General features: G+C 41.8%; 2 protein-coding genes across 2 annotated transcripts; one reads left to right on the top strand and one right to left on the bottom strand.

Moving 5' to 3' along the window:
- Positions 1-311: 311 nt before the first annotated feature.
- On the bottom strand, positions 312-8,907 carry lrwd1 (leucine-rich repeats and WD repeat domain containing 1). The gene is given in 17 exon segments (XM_063894415.1): positions 312-1,849; positions 1,851-1,886; positions 2,105-2,214; positions 2,373-2,534; positions 2,881-2,987; positions 3,362-3,505; positions 4,103-4,175; positions 4,388-4,604; positions 4,866-4,966; positions 5,076-5,187; positions 5,361-5,729; positions 5,905-5,997; positions 6,361-6,507; positions 6,621-6,740; positions 7,603-7,837; positions 7,953-8,038; positions 8,848-8,907. Coding segments are annotated over 16 exon segments (2,223 nt in total). The 5' UTR covers positions 8,033-8,038; positions 8,848-8,907; the 3' UTR covers positions 312-1,732.
- A 580-nt stretch (positions 8,908-9,487) lies between these two features.
- alkbh4 (alkB homolog 4, lysine demthylase) lies at positions 9,488-11,460 on the top strand. The gene is made up of 3 exons (XM_063894566.1): positions 9,488-9,652; positions 10,158-10,346; positions 10,461-11,460. Exons 1-3 carry the CDS (start codon positions 9,548-9,550, stop codon positions 10,980-10,982), a joined length of 816 nt encoding a protein of 271 aa, XP_063750636.1. The 5' UTR covers positions 9,488-9,547; the 3' UTR covers positions 10,983-11,460.
- The last annotated feature ends 50 nt before the right edge of the window (positions 11,461-11,510 follow it).

Here is an 11,510-nt window from a genome sequence, read left to right as displayed (position 1 = left end):
TGTCGTCATGAGGGGTTACCCAATGAGATAGGGGAAGAGGCGGGTCTAAAGTACAGTGTTAACCCTGCCTCCTCCAGAAACTGGACTGCAACTAATTTACCATTAAAATATAGCAATAATGACATGAAATTAAGATAAAATATAGATACACCAGTCAAACAAATGTAGAATTAGTTCTATACATCAAAAAATAAAAAGTACCAAATGCAGATAAAAAAATGTTTGCAAAATAAATGAGTTAAAGTTATTTAAAGTATTCTATCTCCAAAACCACATACAAGAAACATGAAAACAGGTTTAAAAATGCCCTTTATTTTCATCAAAACAACATCTGAAAACCTTGTAAACATGTGAGCTGTAGTGTTACGTCATGAAGTGGTGTCCAATGAGAGCGGGGAAGAGGCGGGGCTTAACTGCAGTGTTAGCCCCGCCTCCTCCTGCACTGCACTGCAGGTGAAGAAGTGCTAAACCTGTGTGAGTATTCAGAGCCTTTCTTTAGTAGTACTTATGCCACACTGTTTAAATACTCAGTTACAAGTACAAGTAATACAGTGGAAAGTACAAGTAAAACAATATGCTGTATTAAATGTTAAAGTACACAATACAGTAAGAAAATACCCCAAATGTCTTCCAAATAAATTAGAATTGTATGCAAAAAAAACCCACATATACATCTTTTAATCTTAGACATTCTGAAGTAGTCCAATATGGAGAATGCTTAATTTGACTTCATGTACTTTAGGTCACATTTTGAAAACGTGTATGTATCGACAATCAAGGAAAAATGTTTAAATTAAATAAAAAATGTGATCCTTTTTTTATGACCTTGAATTCGAAAACTGAACAAAAACAAGAGACGGAAACCAGATTTTTGAAATGGAGTTTTTTTAATTAAAAAATCTAAATACTTTGGAAATACCAAAGAAGCACAGTTACAGTAGAAGAACTGTAAGGGTTCGAAACACAGCAACGGCTCATTTACACACAGTGATTCTCACTAGATATGTACATTAAGAAAATTAAGTAAAACTAAAATGAAATGCACTAAAAATAATGTGAATTATCAAAACATGCATTCTGTGATTTGAATGAACAAAAAGCTGGGACTCAATCCTGACACATGTTCAATCGCTGTATAGTTTTAGATTGCATTAGATTTATACCGTTTGTGTTCCTGGACTAAAGTATTCCTCGAGTGGCTTTCAACCTCAGTGTGACTTGAGCAAAAACTCAAATAAAACCAGAGTACACTTAAAATCTAAATGTCAAATCACATGCCTAAAGCCCAAAACGTGTTTACTTAAGTGTGTTGCATTTTGAAGCAGCCTGTTACTTCAGAATCATCGTTTCTGAAAATAAAAATTGTAGGTACGCTGAAGCTATTGTGCAAACAGCGCCTTTAAAGGTTGAATCCTTTGAGAGTCATTACGTTCAGTAACAGAGAATGATGTGTCACATAGCGACAAATGACAAGTCTCCCCTCTTAGCATCTATTCACAACAGCAGCGTCTTTAATGTAAACCAGTCTGAGGTCCTTAAATCTGAGTGGCCGACAATAGCTCTGACAGACCTCCCTGTGGCTTCAACATAAAGGTAATATTCCCCAAACAAATGATGGAGAAACATCTTCGACGGACTTGTTGTCATGTTGTTCTGATGAGAAACAACAACCACCTCACAAATACCAACATGTGGTAAACACCGTCTTTACAGATAGACCCTTTGGATCTCCTCAGCAGGCCTCCTCTCTCTTCCACACAATCACCATGTTTTTGTCGCTGAGGGCCACCAGGTACTGGAGCTCGGGGTCCATCGCTACGCTGTTGATGGAGGGACCCTCCACGCCCCCCGAAGCCCTTCCTCACCGGGGCGGGCCAATCCAAAACCTGTAATGCAAAACATGTATGAGGAGGAGGTTCAGTCATTCCATTGGTGGAGGATACTGGTGCTCTGATTGGTTAGCAGGTAGTTGTGATAGGGCAGGCGCTTAGAGGTGTCTCGCCCCTTAGGATACCAGGTACAATGTGTTGGAGCGCTAGCCAATAAGAGCGCAACAGTGCTATGCAGTGATGTCACTATGTTCCTGAAGCAAACAAAGGAGTACCTGTGTGGGTTGGATGGGTTTCCCGCTCTGGAAGCTGTTTTTCTGCAGGTCTGTGATGTGGTACGTCCACAGCCTGCCTTTATCATCCCCACACACGATGTAGCCTCGTCCTGCAGAGAGAGAGAGAGAGAGAGAGAGAGAGAGAGAGACACAATAAATCAACCAGAGTTTACACAGGATTTACAGTAAGACTAAACAAACGCAGCGTCAGGAGCGTTAAACTGAGCGCTGCTTCCTGATTGGTGGATGAGGTATTAGGCTGACTGACCCGGACAGGTGTTCAGAGCCAGGTACGGGATCTCGGTGTTGGTCCACTGCAGCTCGGTCAGAACCACGGCGCTGACGCTGCTGTTCTTCTTATCGGGACGCTGGGCCATCGTCCGGCTCCAACTCCATAGGTAGATGCTGCCGTGCATGAAGTTCTTAGAGGCTGAGGAGGAGGAGGAGGAGGAGGAGGAGGAGGAAGAGGAGGAGGAAAAAAGAGACAATCAGATAGGAATGAAAGGATATTGCTGGATGTTCGACCAACTCTGAAACTACATTTCTAACCTAAAGCTAACAGCTGATTGGTGCGCCATCAAGTGGACAACTTAAGAATTACCTGTGAGAACATTTGAAGTAAAATGACTGCAGTAAAAGTATTTCACATGTTTCTAACGTGAGAGCTTCAACAAATGCAGAGGAGTACACCGAAACATTGAATGGAAATAATGTGAAAAAGAAGTGATCCAGAACTTTGAGTAGATGTTCTTGGTTTAGTTGAAAGTGTCTCTTACCCACGATGTCGTCGGTGAGGAAGCTGAGTCCGTCGATGGTGTGATAATCGTGATCTTTGTCCTCTTTCTTATAAACAGGGAACGTGATCTCCATCTCTTTTGACCGACTGAGAAACACAAACAACATGTTACGTTGAGGTTTAGACATCATTGTTCTGATTAAACTCCAGAAAAAACACATTACAAGATAAACTAGGTCAGCAAAATGAATCAAAAGTGTATCACGATTCGGGCTTCACACAATTCATTAACTAGCAATGACTTATTTTGCTGTCAAATAAGACAGTTTGGTCCATATTTCAATATAACGCTGCAAAACAAATACTACCAATGTCAGTTTTTTACAAATATGGTGCAGCCTTGGTTTTTAAATGAGCAGAGATGCAGAACAACATTAAGAGAACATTGAAATGAATACAAGTATTTGTCTCCAAAATAAAGGAAACCGATAATAATGTTGTTGATATCGGTGCGGTGTTACCTCTTGTTGGAGCTGTTGGTCCCCAGCTGGGTGTTGTAGAAGTGCAGTCCGTCCTCACAGGCCGTCAGCAGCTGGGAGGAGGGGGAGGACGGGGGGAGGCAGATGTGCAGTGGGGGGGAGCTGACATCCAGCATTAACAGCTGACTGCACACACAGAGAGGAAATATTAACATCATATGTATGTTACAGACGTCCAGAGATTAAAGGAAAGGTGCATTTATGTTCTGTGTGAGTTGTTGGTACCTCACTTTAGTGAGGGAGGGGAGTGTTAGATCCACACACACCATCAACCTTGGAGGATGTGGGTGACAGTTCCATACACAAAGATTATATAACTCGTGCATACTTAAAACTAAGGTTGTTTTAGACTCCAATAAGTGTTATTTGACTTCTAACAGAGAACCTTTATATCAAATGTGAACGCGCTTTAGTTTTTCTCTCAGTCAAATGAGGGTATTTTAGTTAACCAGTGCGATGGATCTGGCAGGAAACTACGACGTAAGAGTTAAAAAAAACACATTTACTTATTAAAAAAAGAAAAACAAAACATCTAAATATGTTTTATTAATATATGTTTAACAACAACAACAACAACAACAACAACAACAAATTACAAAAAATAGGAGAAGATCATTCCCAATCGGCCCTTTCTCCTCCTCTGCTGAACCGGTCCTTTGTGCTCAGGAAAGGTTTTCAGATACATTTAGAAAAAGGGTTTTTTAATGGAGTCTAAATACTCACATCACTTTGTAGTTGTACTGGCTGTCCACTCCCCCGATGTCCCACATCACGATCTTGTTATCATACGACCCCGCTGCAAGAGGAACAACGAGAGGCATTCAAGAACACAGACAAAAAAACGGAATTTCTACAGACAGCAGTGGTGGATCCAAACAAGAGGAAAACAATGAACATGATGGTGAACGGTGTGTATATTAAGTATATTAAGACATGTTATCAATATAAAAACTAGTAGCTATAAGAAGCACAATATCTGTATCTGAACCGTAGCGCAGGTGCACTCACTGAACAGGAAGTTGCCCTGCCTCTGGTTGAAGCGCAGCACGGACAGCGCCTTCCTGCTGGCTCTGAACTCCCCGAACGCCACGTTGTTTCTGGGGTGGATCAGCTTCACCTGCCCCCGCTTCCCCCCCGCTGCCAGGATGCTGCAGGGCTGAGCCGAGGAGGAGACCCCCGCACCACGGGTCATCAGCACCGTGGACCAGGCCAGGGAGAAGAACTCCTGGAGAGAGGGGAATAAATGTGTTCATGCTATCCAGTGAATCAGATCCATCCGCGGTCACATGATTTATTGCCGATTTATTGGAGTATTTTTGGTATTTGAGTATTTTCCTTTTCACTTTTACTTAATTACTACATTTGGCTGATTGAGCGGTATAACAACTATAACTAATGGGTCAGAATTTGCTCTCCACCCCTTGCTCATACGTCAGAGGTCCTCGCTCTGTACCGGGATGTTTTCAGAGAGTAAACGAGCACAAACCTCTCCAGAGACTTTGTACTTCTTCATCACCATCCCGGTCTCACAGTCGATCACACAGAGAGAGTCTCCTCCACACGTCGCCACCAGACGACCTCCAGAGCCTGATGGTAAAGGAAAGTGAGATTATTATTATTTAATATTGTGTTTAGAAAAGTATAATGAGCAGTACGTAAAGTTATTTAAATCATGAAGTATTTCAGGAGGATGTACCTGTTTCTGTCTGCGGCTGGAAGGCACAGGCCCACAGCTGGGTGGAGAAATCCTCCTGGCTGTCCTGCTTACTGTGACACTGAAGGACATGGAGAGGCTTCAGGGACACCGGCTGATGGAGAGGAGGAGACAAGAGGAAGAGGAGAGGGAGAGAGGGGAAATCGGACGAGACATTTAGCAAGATATTCAAAGATACAACGCTGAAAAAACAACTCCTGTTACAGCAAAGACTGTGTGTGTGTGTGTGTGTGTGTGTGTGTGTGTGTGTGTGTGTGTGTGTGTTACCAGTGTGTTTCTGCAGATCTTTAATGATGACATCACATCTGTCTCTTTCTGCAGCACCTTCTTCTTCTTCTTCTCCTCCTTTTCTTCCTCCTCTCTGCGCAGCTGGACTTTAGCTGCTCTGCGGGGGGTCCCTGCTCCTCTGAGGGGGGTGAGGTTGAGAGGAGGCTGGTTCATATTGCGGGGGCTTATCCTCACACTGCTGCTGCTGCTCTCCATTAGCATCTGCAGTTTGCGGTTGGGTTTACGAGGACTGCTTTCAGCCGGGGATTCTGGGAGATCTGAGTTACGCAGTTTCTTACGAGGCATCAAACTGAGTCTCTCAGAGTCTGAGGATGGGGGCTCTTTCCTCTTAGTGGGTGTGGAGACAACCTGAGGAAAGGACACAGACAAAACTTTAAAATCAACTCTTAATTTATGAACAAAACATCCTGAATTTCCTGCAGTCAAAATCCCACTCGAGTAGAGAAGTTTTATCAGCAAAACGGAGAGATCTGAGTCTAGAGGTGAATGAGGGAATAGATCAGGGTACCATTTCTAATCTTACTTGAGTCTCTTTAGGTTCAGGGGACTTTTTAATCTCCGGTTCCTTCTTCGGTTCAGTCAGTGAGATCAGATACTCCTTCGCCATGATCTCCACCTGAGGACACAAGGACACAGCGCTAATGAAAAGGATGGACGGCGGCACCCAGGGACTGAGGTCCTGAAACCAAATCTGACCGAATATCTGGATCTGTCATTTTGAAGGATTTAAACGCTGAGGGATCTGAGGTTACGTGTTTTTAAAGATCTGTCAAATAAATCCAACGTTCTGATCACTTCTGAGGCAGAAATGTTCCTTAATCTAACCCTCTGGCTGACAGGCGCTTCTAGTTCAGTCTGCAGTGCCTCATCAGAGGGGGTTCAGGTCCCAGAATGAAAATAAAAAGGGTCATGAAAGTCTCAAACCGAATGAGAGAAACAGGCTAACATGACAGCTCAGGTGTCCCCCTCCAGAACTTACCCTCCACTTGGTGAAGTCGCTGATGGAGCTGGGTCCGAACCGGACCTGCTGACAGGCTGTGTTCACAAACTCCTTCCTCAGAGACGACAGCTTCTCCGCCGTGACGGGATCCGGGAGACGGAAGTGCTTCTCCCAAATTGCACTTATCTGGAATAAAATCAAAACATGAAGACTTTTAGAGACTTTGACTAGATGATATGAAACTGGTTTACAGACAGAGCTGTGATTCACTTATTAAATAACAGAGAGTGTTCTGGTACCCGGTTCTGGAGGTTCTCCCTGTAGACGAAGCGCAGGTAGTTGGCGGAGGACGTGATGTCTTTCCCATTATACATCCTGAGTTTGGGCAGCAACACCATCAGCTTGTGGTTGTCACTCACCTGCAGAGGGGAAATAAACAAACAATCACATACAAAACACAGTGGAGCAGTGTTTTATTTTGAAAGGACTCCAGAATTTATTTTGCATTTTTTTCTTCATAAAATCTGTTGAATTTTTTTTATCTTAAATTAGTCATTTTTTTTGCCTCAACTCCAGAAAGTGACATTATTTATTCCTAATCAGTTTGTTCTTTTATTTAGAAAATTATTTTTCTAATCTGGTTGTTTATTTGATCCATATCTTTAAAAAAGTGACAAACCAAATTCACAGTCTGTTCGATAGAAACACAGTTTTCTCCTTTTCTGTTTAATTAAAACGATCCAGCAAGACTTTTGACAATTATTTCCCAAATATTCCCAAATATTAGTTTTGACATTTTATTTTGAAACAAACTCAACTTTTTAATCAGTTTATTTGAAAAGGACTCCATGCTCTAAATCTAAATCTGTTTGGCTGAAGATACGAACATGAACCTTTTCTTATAGACCACTTTCACGTGATGTGAGGTTTAGTAAAATAGCTTTTGGTTTCGACCTTTGCCAATGGAGTAACATTTAATTAACTAATTTATCCTCTGCAGGGGCTGAAGTCTACCAGCCTACAACCATTCACACCCCACACAAAGGTAACTTTTGCACCCCCCCCCCCTCCGTGTCTTTGCACGATGGGGAGAGGCGGCAGACACAGAGGGAATACACAAAAGCATATTTCATATTTAAAGTATCTTTGGGTTGATTAGAAATCACTTGTAGTAAATGAGCTACCATAAACCAACCTTAAATAATTACCTTTCTGGTCCAGATTTACCAAAACAACCCCTCAAAGCTGTGGACAAACACAGAAACGCTCCCCTGTACTCACGGTGATGTAGAGGTTGTCCTCCAGCTTCAGCTCCTCCAGGTTGCTCACAGCCTCCAGAGACGTCACGTTCTCCAGCTGGTTGTTGCTCAGGTCCAGGTGTTTGAGCGCAGGAAGCTCCAGGCTCCGGGGGAATTCCTCCAGTCGGTTCCCAGAGAGGTCCCAGCGCTCCAGGGCCCGGAGCCGGGAGAGCAGCTTCACTGGGAGATCCTCCAGCTTCAGAGCCAGCTTAGAGAGGCTGAGGAGGGAGAAACGAGTCAGTGATAACACAAAGACGGAAATCACACTTCATATGTTATTGTGTAACTACATGTCAACAAAACAAACCATATAGTAAATAGATCCATGCTTACTTCAGGGTCTTGATCTGCTCCAGTTTGGTGGTTCTTGGAGAGCCTTTCTCCAGCAGAAGCTTCTCTGTTATTTTATCCATGATTATCTACAGAAAATACCACAATTTGAGAGTTAAACAGCAGAGAAACAACTGTTAGCTTAGGTGTCTTCTTCTCCTCCGAAACTGAGGTCTGTTACACCTCAGAGCTCCGCCGTTAACACTGATGGTGCGTTCAGGTGCTGCCTCTTTATGAACAGCAGGGAGTCGCGACCACACCCTGAGTACTCACACGTGAAAACAAGGAGTGAACGAGCAGAAAGCTAAAGGTCCCTCTGCATGTGGTCTCAGTGGAGGACGAGGTACTCAGCTAATGTATTAACACAGGGGTAAACATATGCTACAAGTACAAGCCAGGCATTCAATCTCAGTATTCTGAAAAAAGTTAAAATAATGACTTCAGTCTCAGAAACCAGAAAATAAAGGTTTACCTGATTTATTAAAAAAAATAATATTATTAAAGTTAAAATTCCGATTAAAGTCAGAACTCCTTTTTAACTTCTGTCTCATGTGGCCCTAATTCTCTTGCACATACATCTAATAATGACATATATTAATAATAACAAATCCCATATTTCTGCACAAAGAGTACTTTCGTACTTTTAAAATACAGTTTATTGATAATACTGAAGTGAGAAGATCTTAAGGTTCCCCATGGGACATCTGTGAGGATAAATACATTGGACAACAACACGCCATGTTGGATTGCATTTATTTGTATTTCTACGTTACTACGTAAACATTGCAGTGAAGAAACAACTTAATAACGAGTTGGAGAGCAGATTCAAATCACTAAACACCCATAATAACACTTTAAATCAGTGTGTTTTCTAATATATGCGGTTAAATGTACTTACCTGTGGTTCGTCTGTAACATCTGAGGTGAACTCAGTATCCTGGAACCGAGCTTTCGCGGGGAAACTCTACGTAGTTTCCGGTGGGCGTGGCTTACGTGGGCTTTAATAACAAAGGGCTTTTATGCCCTGAGCTCAGCCTGACAGGCTCAATGCACGCACATGCCGTAACGTTTTACTAAAAAAGTAGAAATACCACAGAGGTAAAAAGTGACTAAGTAGATTTATTTGATGTGATTTTGAAGTACTTGTTGTTTACTTGACTATTTCCAATGTATACTTCTTTATACTTCTACTCCACTACAATTCAGAGGTTAAATTTGACTTTTTACTACATTGTAATTACTTTTTAGTGTTATAAAGTAAGGTTTATATAGTTTATAGGTGTTTATTAACTATGAACTAAATTAGACATCTATATGTCTTACTTTTAGGGTTTTAGGGTTTGCACTTTTACCTGGCTGGTATCACACCGCTTTATACATGCTACACTAAAATACAAATAAAATACAGGTGCTTATTGTTGTCCACGTGTATGTGTGTTTTTGTTTGTTTACTTTGTCTTTAATACTTCATGCATGCCTATTATTCAGTGTGTTTAAATCATGGCCCAAACAGTTCGACAGGTGGCGATGTTGACCTTTTCTACGCCTTTTTCTACCAACATACTAACAGTAGAAGAAGACGTCCGTAGAAGAAGAACATGCAAGATGACGACTCTGCTTTATGCGCTTGTAAAGGCATCCGGCGGTGTTTAAAGTGTGAAAATGTGAAGGGGATAGGACAATTGGAGGCAAATGAATCCAAAGTAAGCATATCTGTGTAAAAACTGTATTTAAAAGTGTGTTATAGTCAGCAGGAAACAGCTGTAGCCTCAGCTAGCATCGCTTTGACAATAACTACGGAAGCCCTCACTGGACATTCCTCATTTTATCAAAACACATGTTTTCATTATAAGTCACTTTTCCTAGGGCTTTTAACTTAATTGTTTTGTGTTGAATACAATCAATGGTTCTTTAAGTATTAAGAAATCTTACTTTAAAAAAAAAAAATGCTGCAATGTAGAAATATACCAAAACATGACCTGCCACTATAAGATGATTGGTATTCATAGTCCAATGCTTTTCTGTTAATTAATGATTATTATTAATACTAATAATAATAACAATAGATGTAATTTATATAGTGCCTTTCAAGGGCCCCAAGACCACTTTATATGTGGTTAGGACAATAAACAAAACCAGTGAAGGTGGGGGTGATGTGCATCCAAGGCTTTGTGATAATTGTCTGATTTTGTTTCTGTCTCTGTGAAGGTTGTGCATCATTTCCTGTACGATCCTGAGACGAGGCTTGCTGTTCCCAGAGATGCAGAGACTTCGTCCTTCCCTTTCCCCGGGGTCTTCCTGCGGGAGGACTTCATCTCGGAGGAAGAAGAGGAGCAGCTGATCAGGACGATGGACGGAGACGTCTGGAACAACTCGCAGTCAGGACGCAGGAAACAGGTTAAGGACTTCTTATGTCATCAACACACAAGAGAAGAGCCGATCTGAAAACTTTACTTTATTATTATGAATATCTGATGAATTAAACTGAAGTATTTTCTCTCATCGTTGCAGGATTTTGGTCCCAAAGTGAACTTCAAGAAGCAGAAAGTGCGAGTCAGCAGTTTCTCTGGACTCCCTGCTGTGAGTCGGACTCTGGTGGTCCGGATGCAGAATGAGCCGACGTTGGCAGACTTCAGACCGGTGGAGCAGTGTAACCTGGACTACCATCCCCAGCGCGGATCCTCCATCGATCCCCACCTGGACGACGCCTGGCTGTGGGGGGAGCGGCTGGTCACCGTCAACATGTTGTCAGACACAACGCTCACCATGTCCCTGGAGGAGGGGCTTAAAGAGTCGGGGCTAACAGAGGAAGTCCAGGTCGCCGTGCATCTTCCTCGAAGGTCTCTGGTCGTTTTGCTCGGCGAGGCGAGACACCGGTGGAAACACTCGATCCGCCGGGAGGACGTTCAGGAACGCCGAGTCTGCAGCACCTTCAGAGAGCTGTCTGAGGACTTCCTGTCGGGGGGGAAACATGCAGAGCTGGGGGCTCAGCTGCTGGACATTTCACTGAGCTTCAGAGGGACACCAATATAGACTTAGCAGAATCAGGAAACGCATTATTTATTATGTAAGATCAGATCAATTCAATTTAAATTAAATAGAATTTAAATAAATATTAAAATAATAAAATGTGCACATTGTACTACAAGAAAAGAAATGTCTTTTATTTTATTCTATTAATACGAGTAATTTGCAATAGTAACCGGTACGTAGTTATACCCAGATTTCATGAAAATATATATTGTTTTTATGTAATATTTGGTCTTTAACTGTGTCTATGAATGCACCAAATACACCAAGTCGAATTCCTTGTATGTGTTAACCTACTTGGCAACAAACCTGGCAATAAATTCTACTACAACACATAACATCAATAAATACAGTATTACAATTTATCAGAATTGAAATACTGTATGTATCTCCTCGGTTGCTCCAGCTGTCTTAAGAGTTAATTTTTTCTGCAGACCTAAATCTGTCTTTTAATCAAAAATAAAATATTTTCTGACAAACACACTTTGCCTCTCCTTATTTTAAATATCAGAATTTTGACTTTTTCTCAGA

Source organism: Eleginops maclovinus, chromosome 11 (assembly GCF_036324505.1).
Source record: "Eleginops maclovinus isolate JMC-PN-2008 ecotype Puerto Natales chromosome 11, JC_Emac_rtc_rv5, whole genome shotgun sequence".
Classification (NCBI taxonomy): Eukaryota; Metazoa; Chordata; class Actinopteri; order Perciformes; family Eleginopidae; genus Eleginops; species Eleginops maclovinus.
The sequence above is the reverse complement of the archived record's forward strand: the minus strand, read 5'-3'. Positions and strand labels throughout refer to the sequence as shown.

Excerpts from the sequence above, each read along its gene's own strand:
- alkbh4 (XM_063894566.1), top strand. The coding sequence starts at position 9,548 with ATGCAAGATGACGACTCTGCTTTATGCGCTTGTAAAGGCATCCGGCGG. Across the intron at positions 9,653-10,157 it reads TGGAGGCAAATGAATCCAAA|GTTGTGCATCATTTCCTGTA; the intron begins GTAAGCATATCT and ends GTCTCTGTGAAG. Across the intron at positions 10,347-10,460 it reads AGTCAGGACGCAGGAAACAG|GATTTTGGTCCCAAAGTGAA; the intron begins GTTAAGGACTTC and ends TCATCGTTGCAG.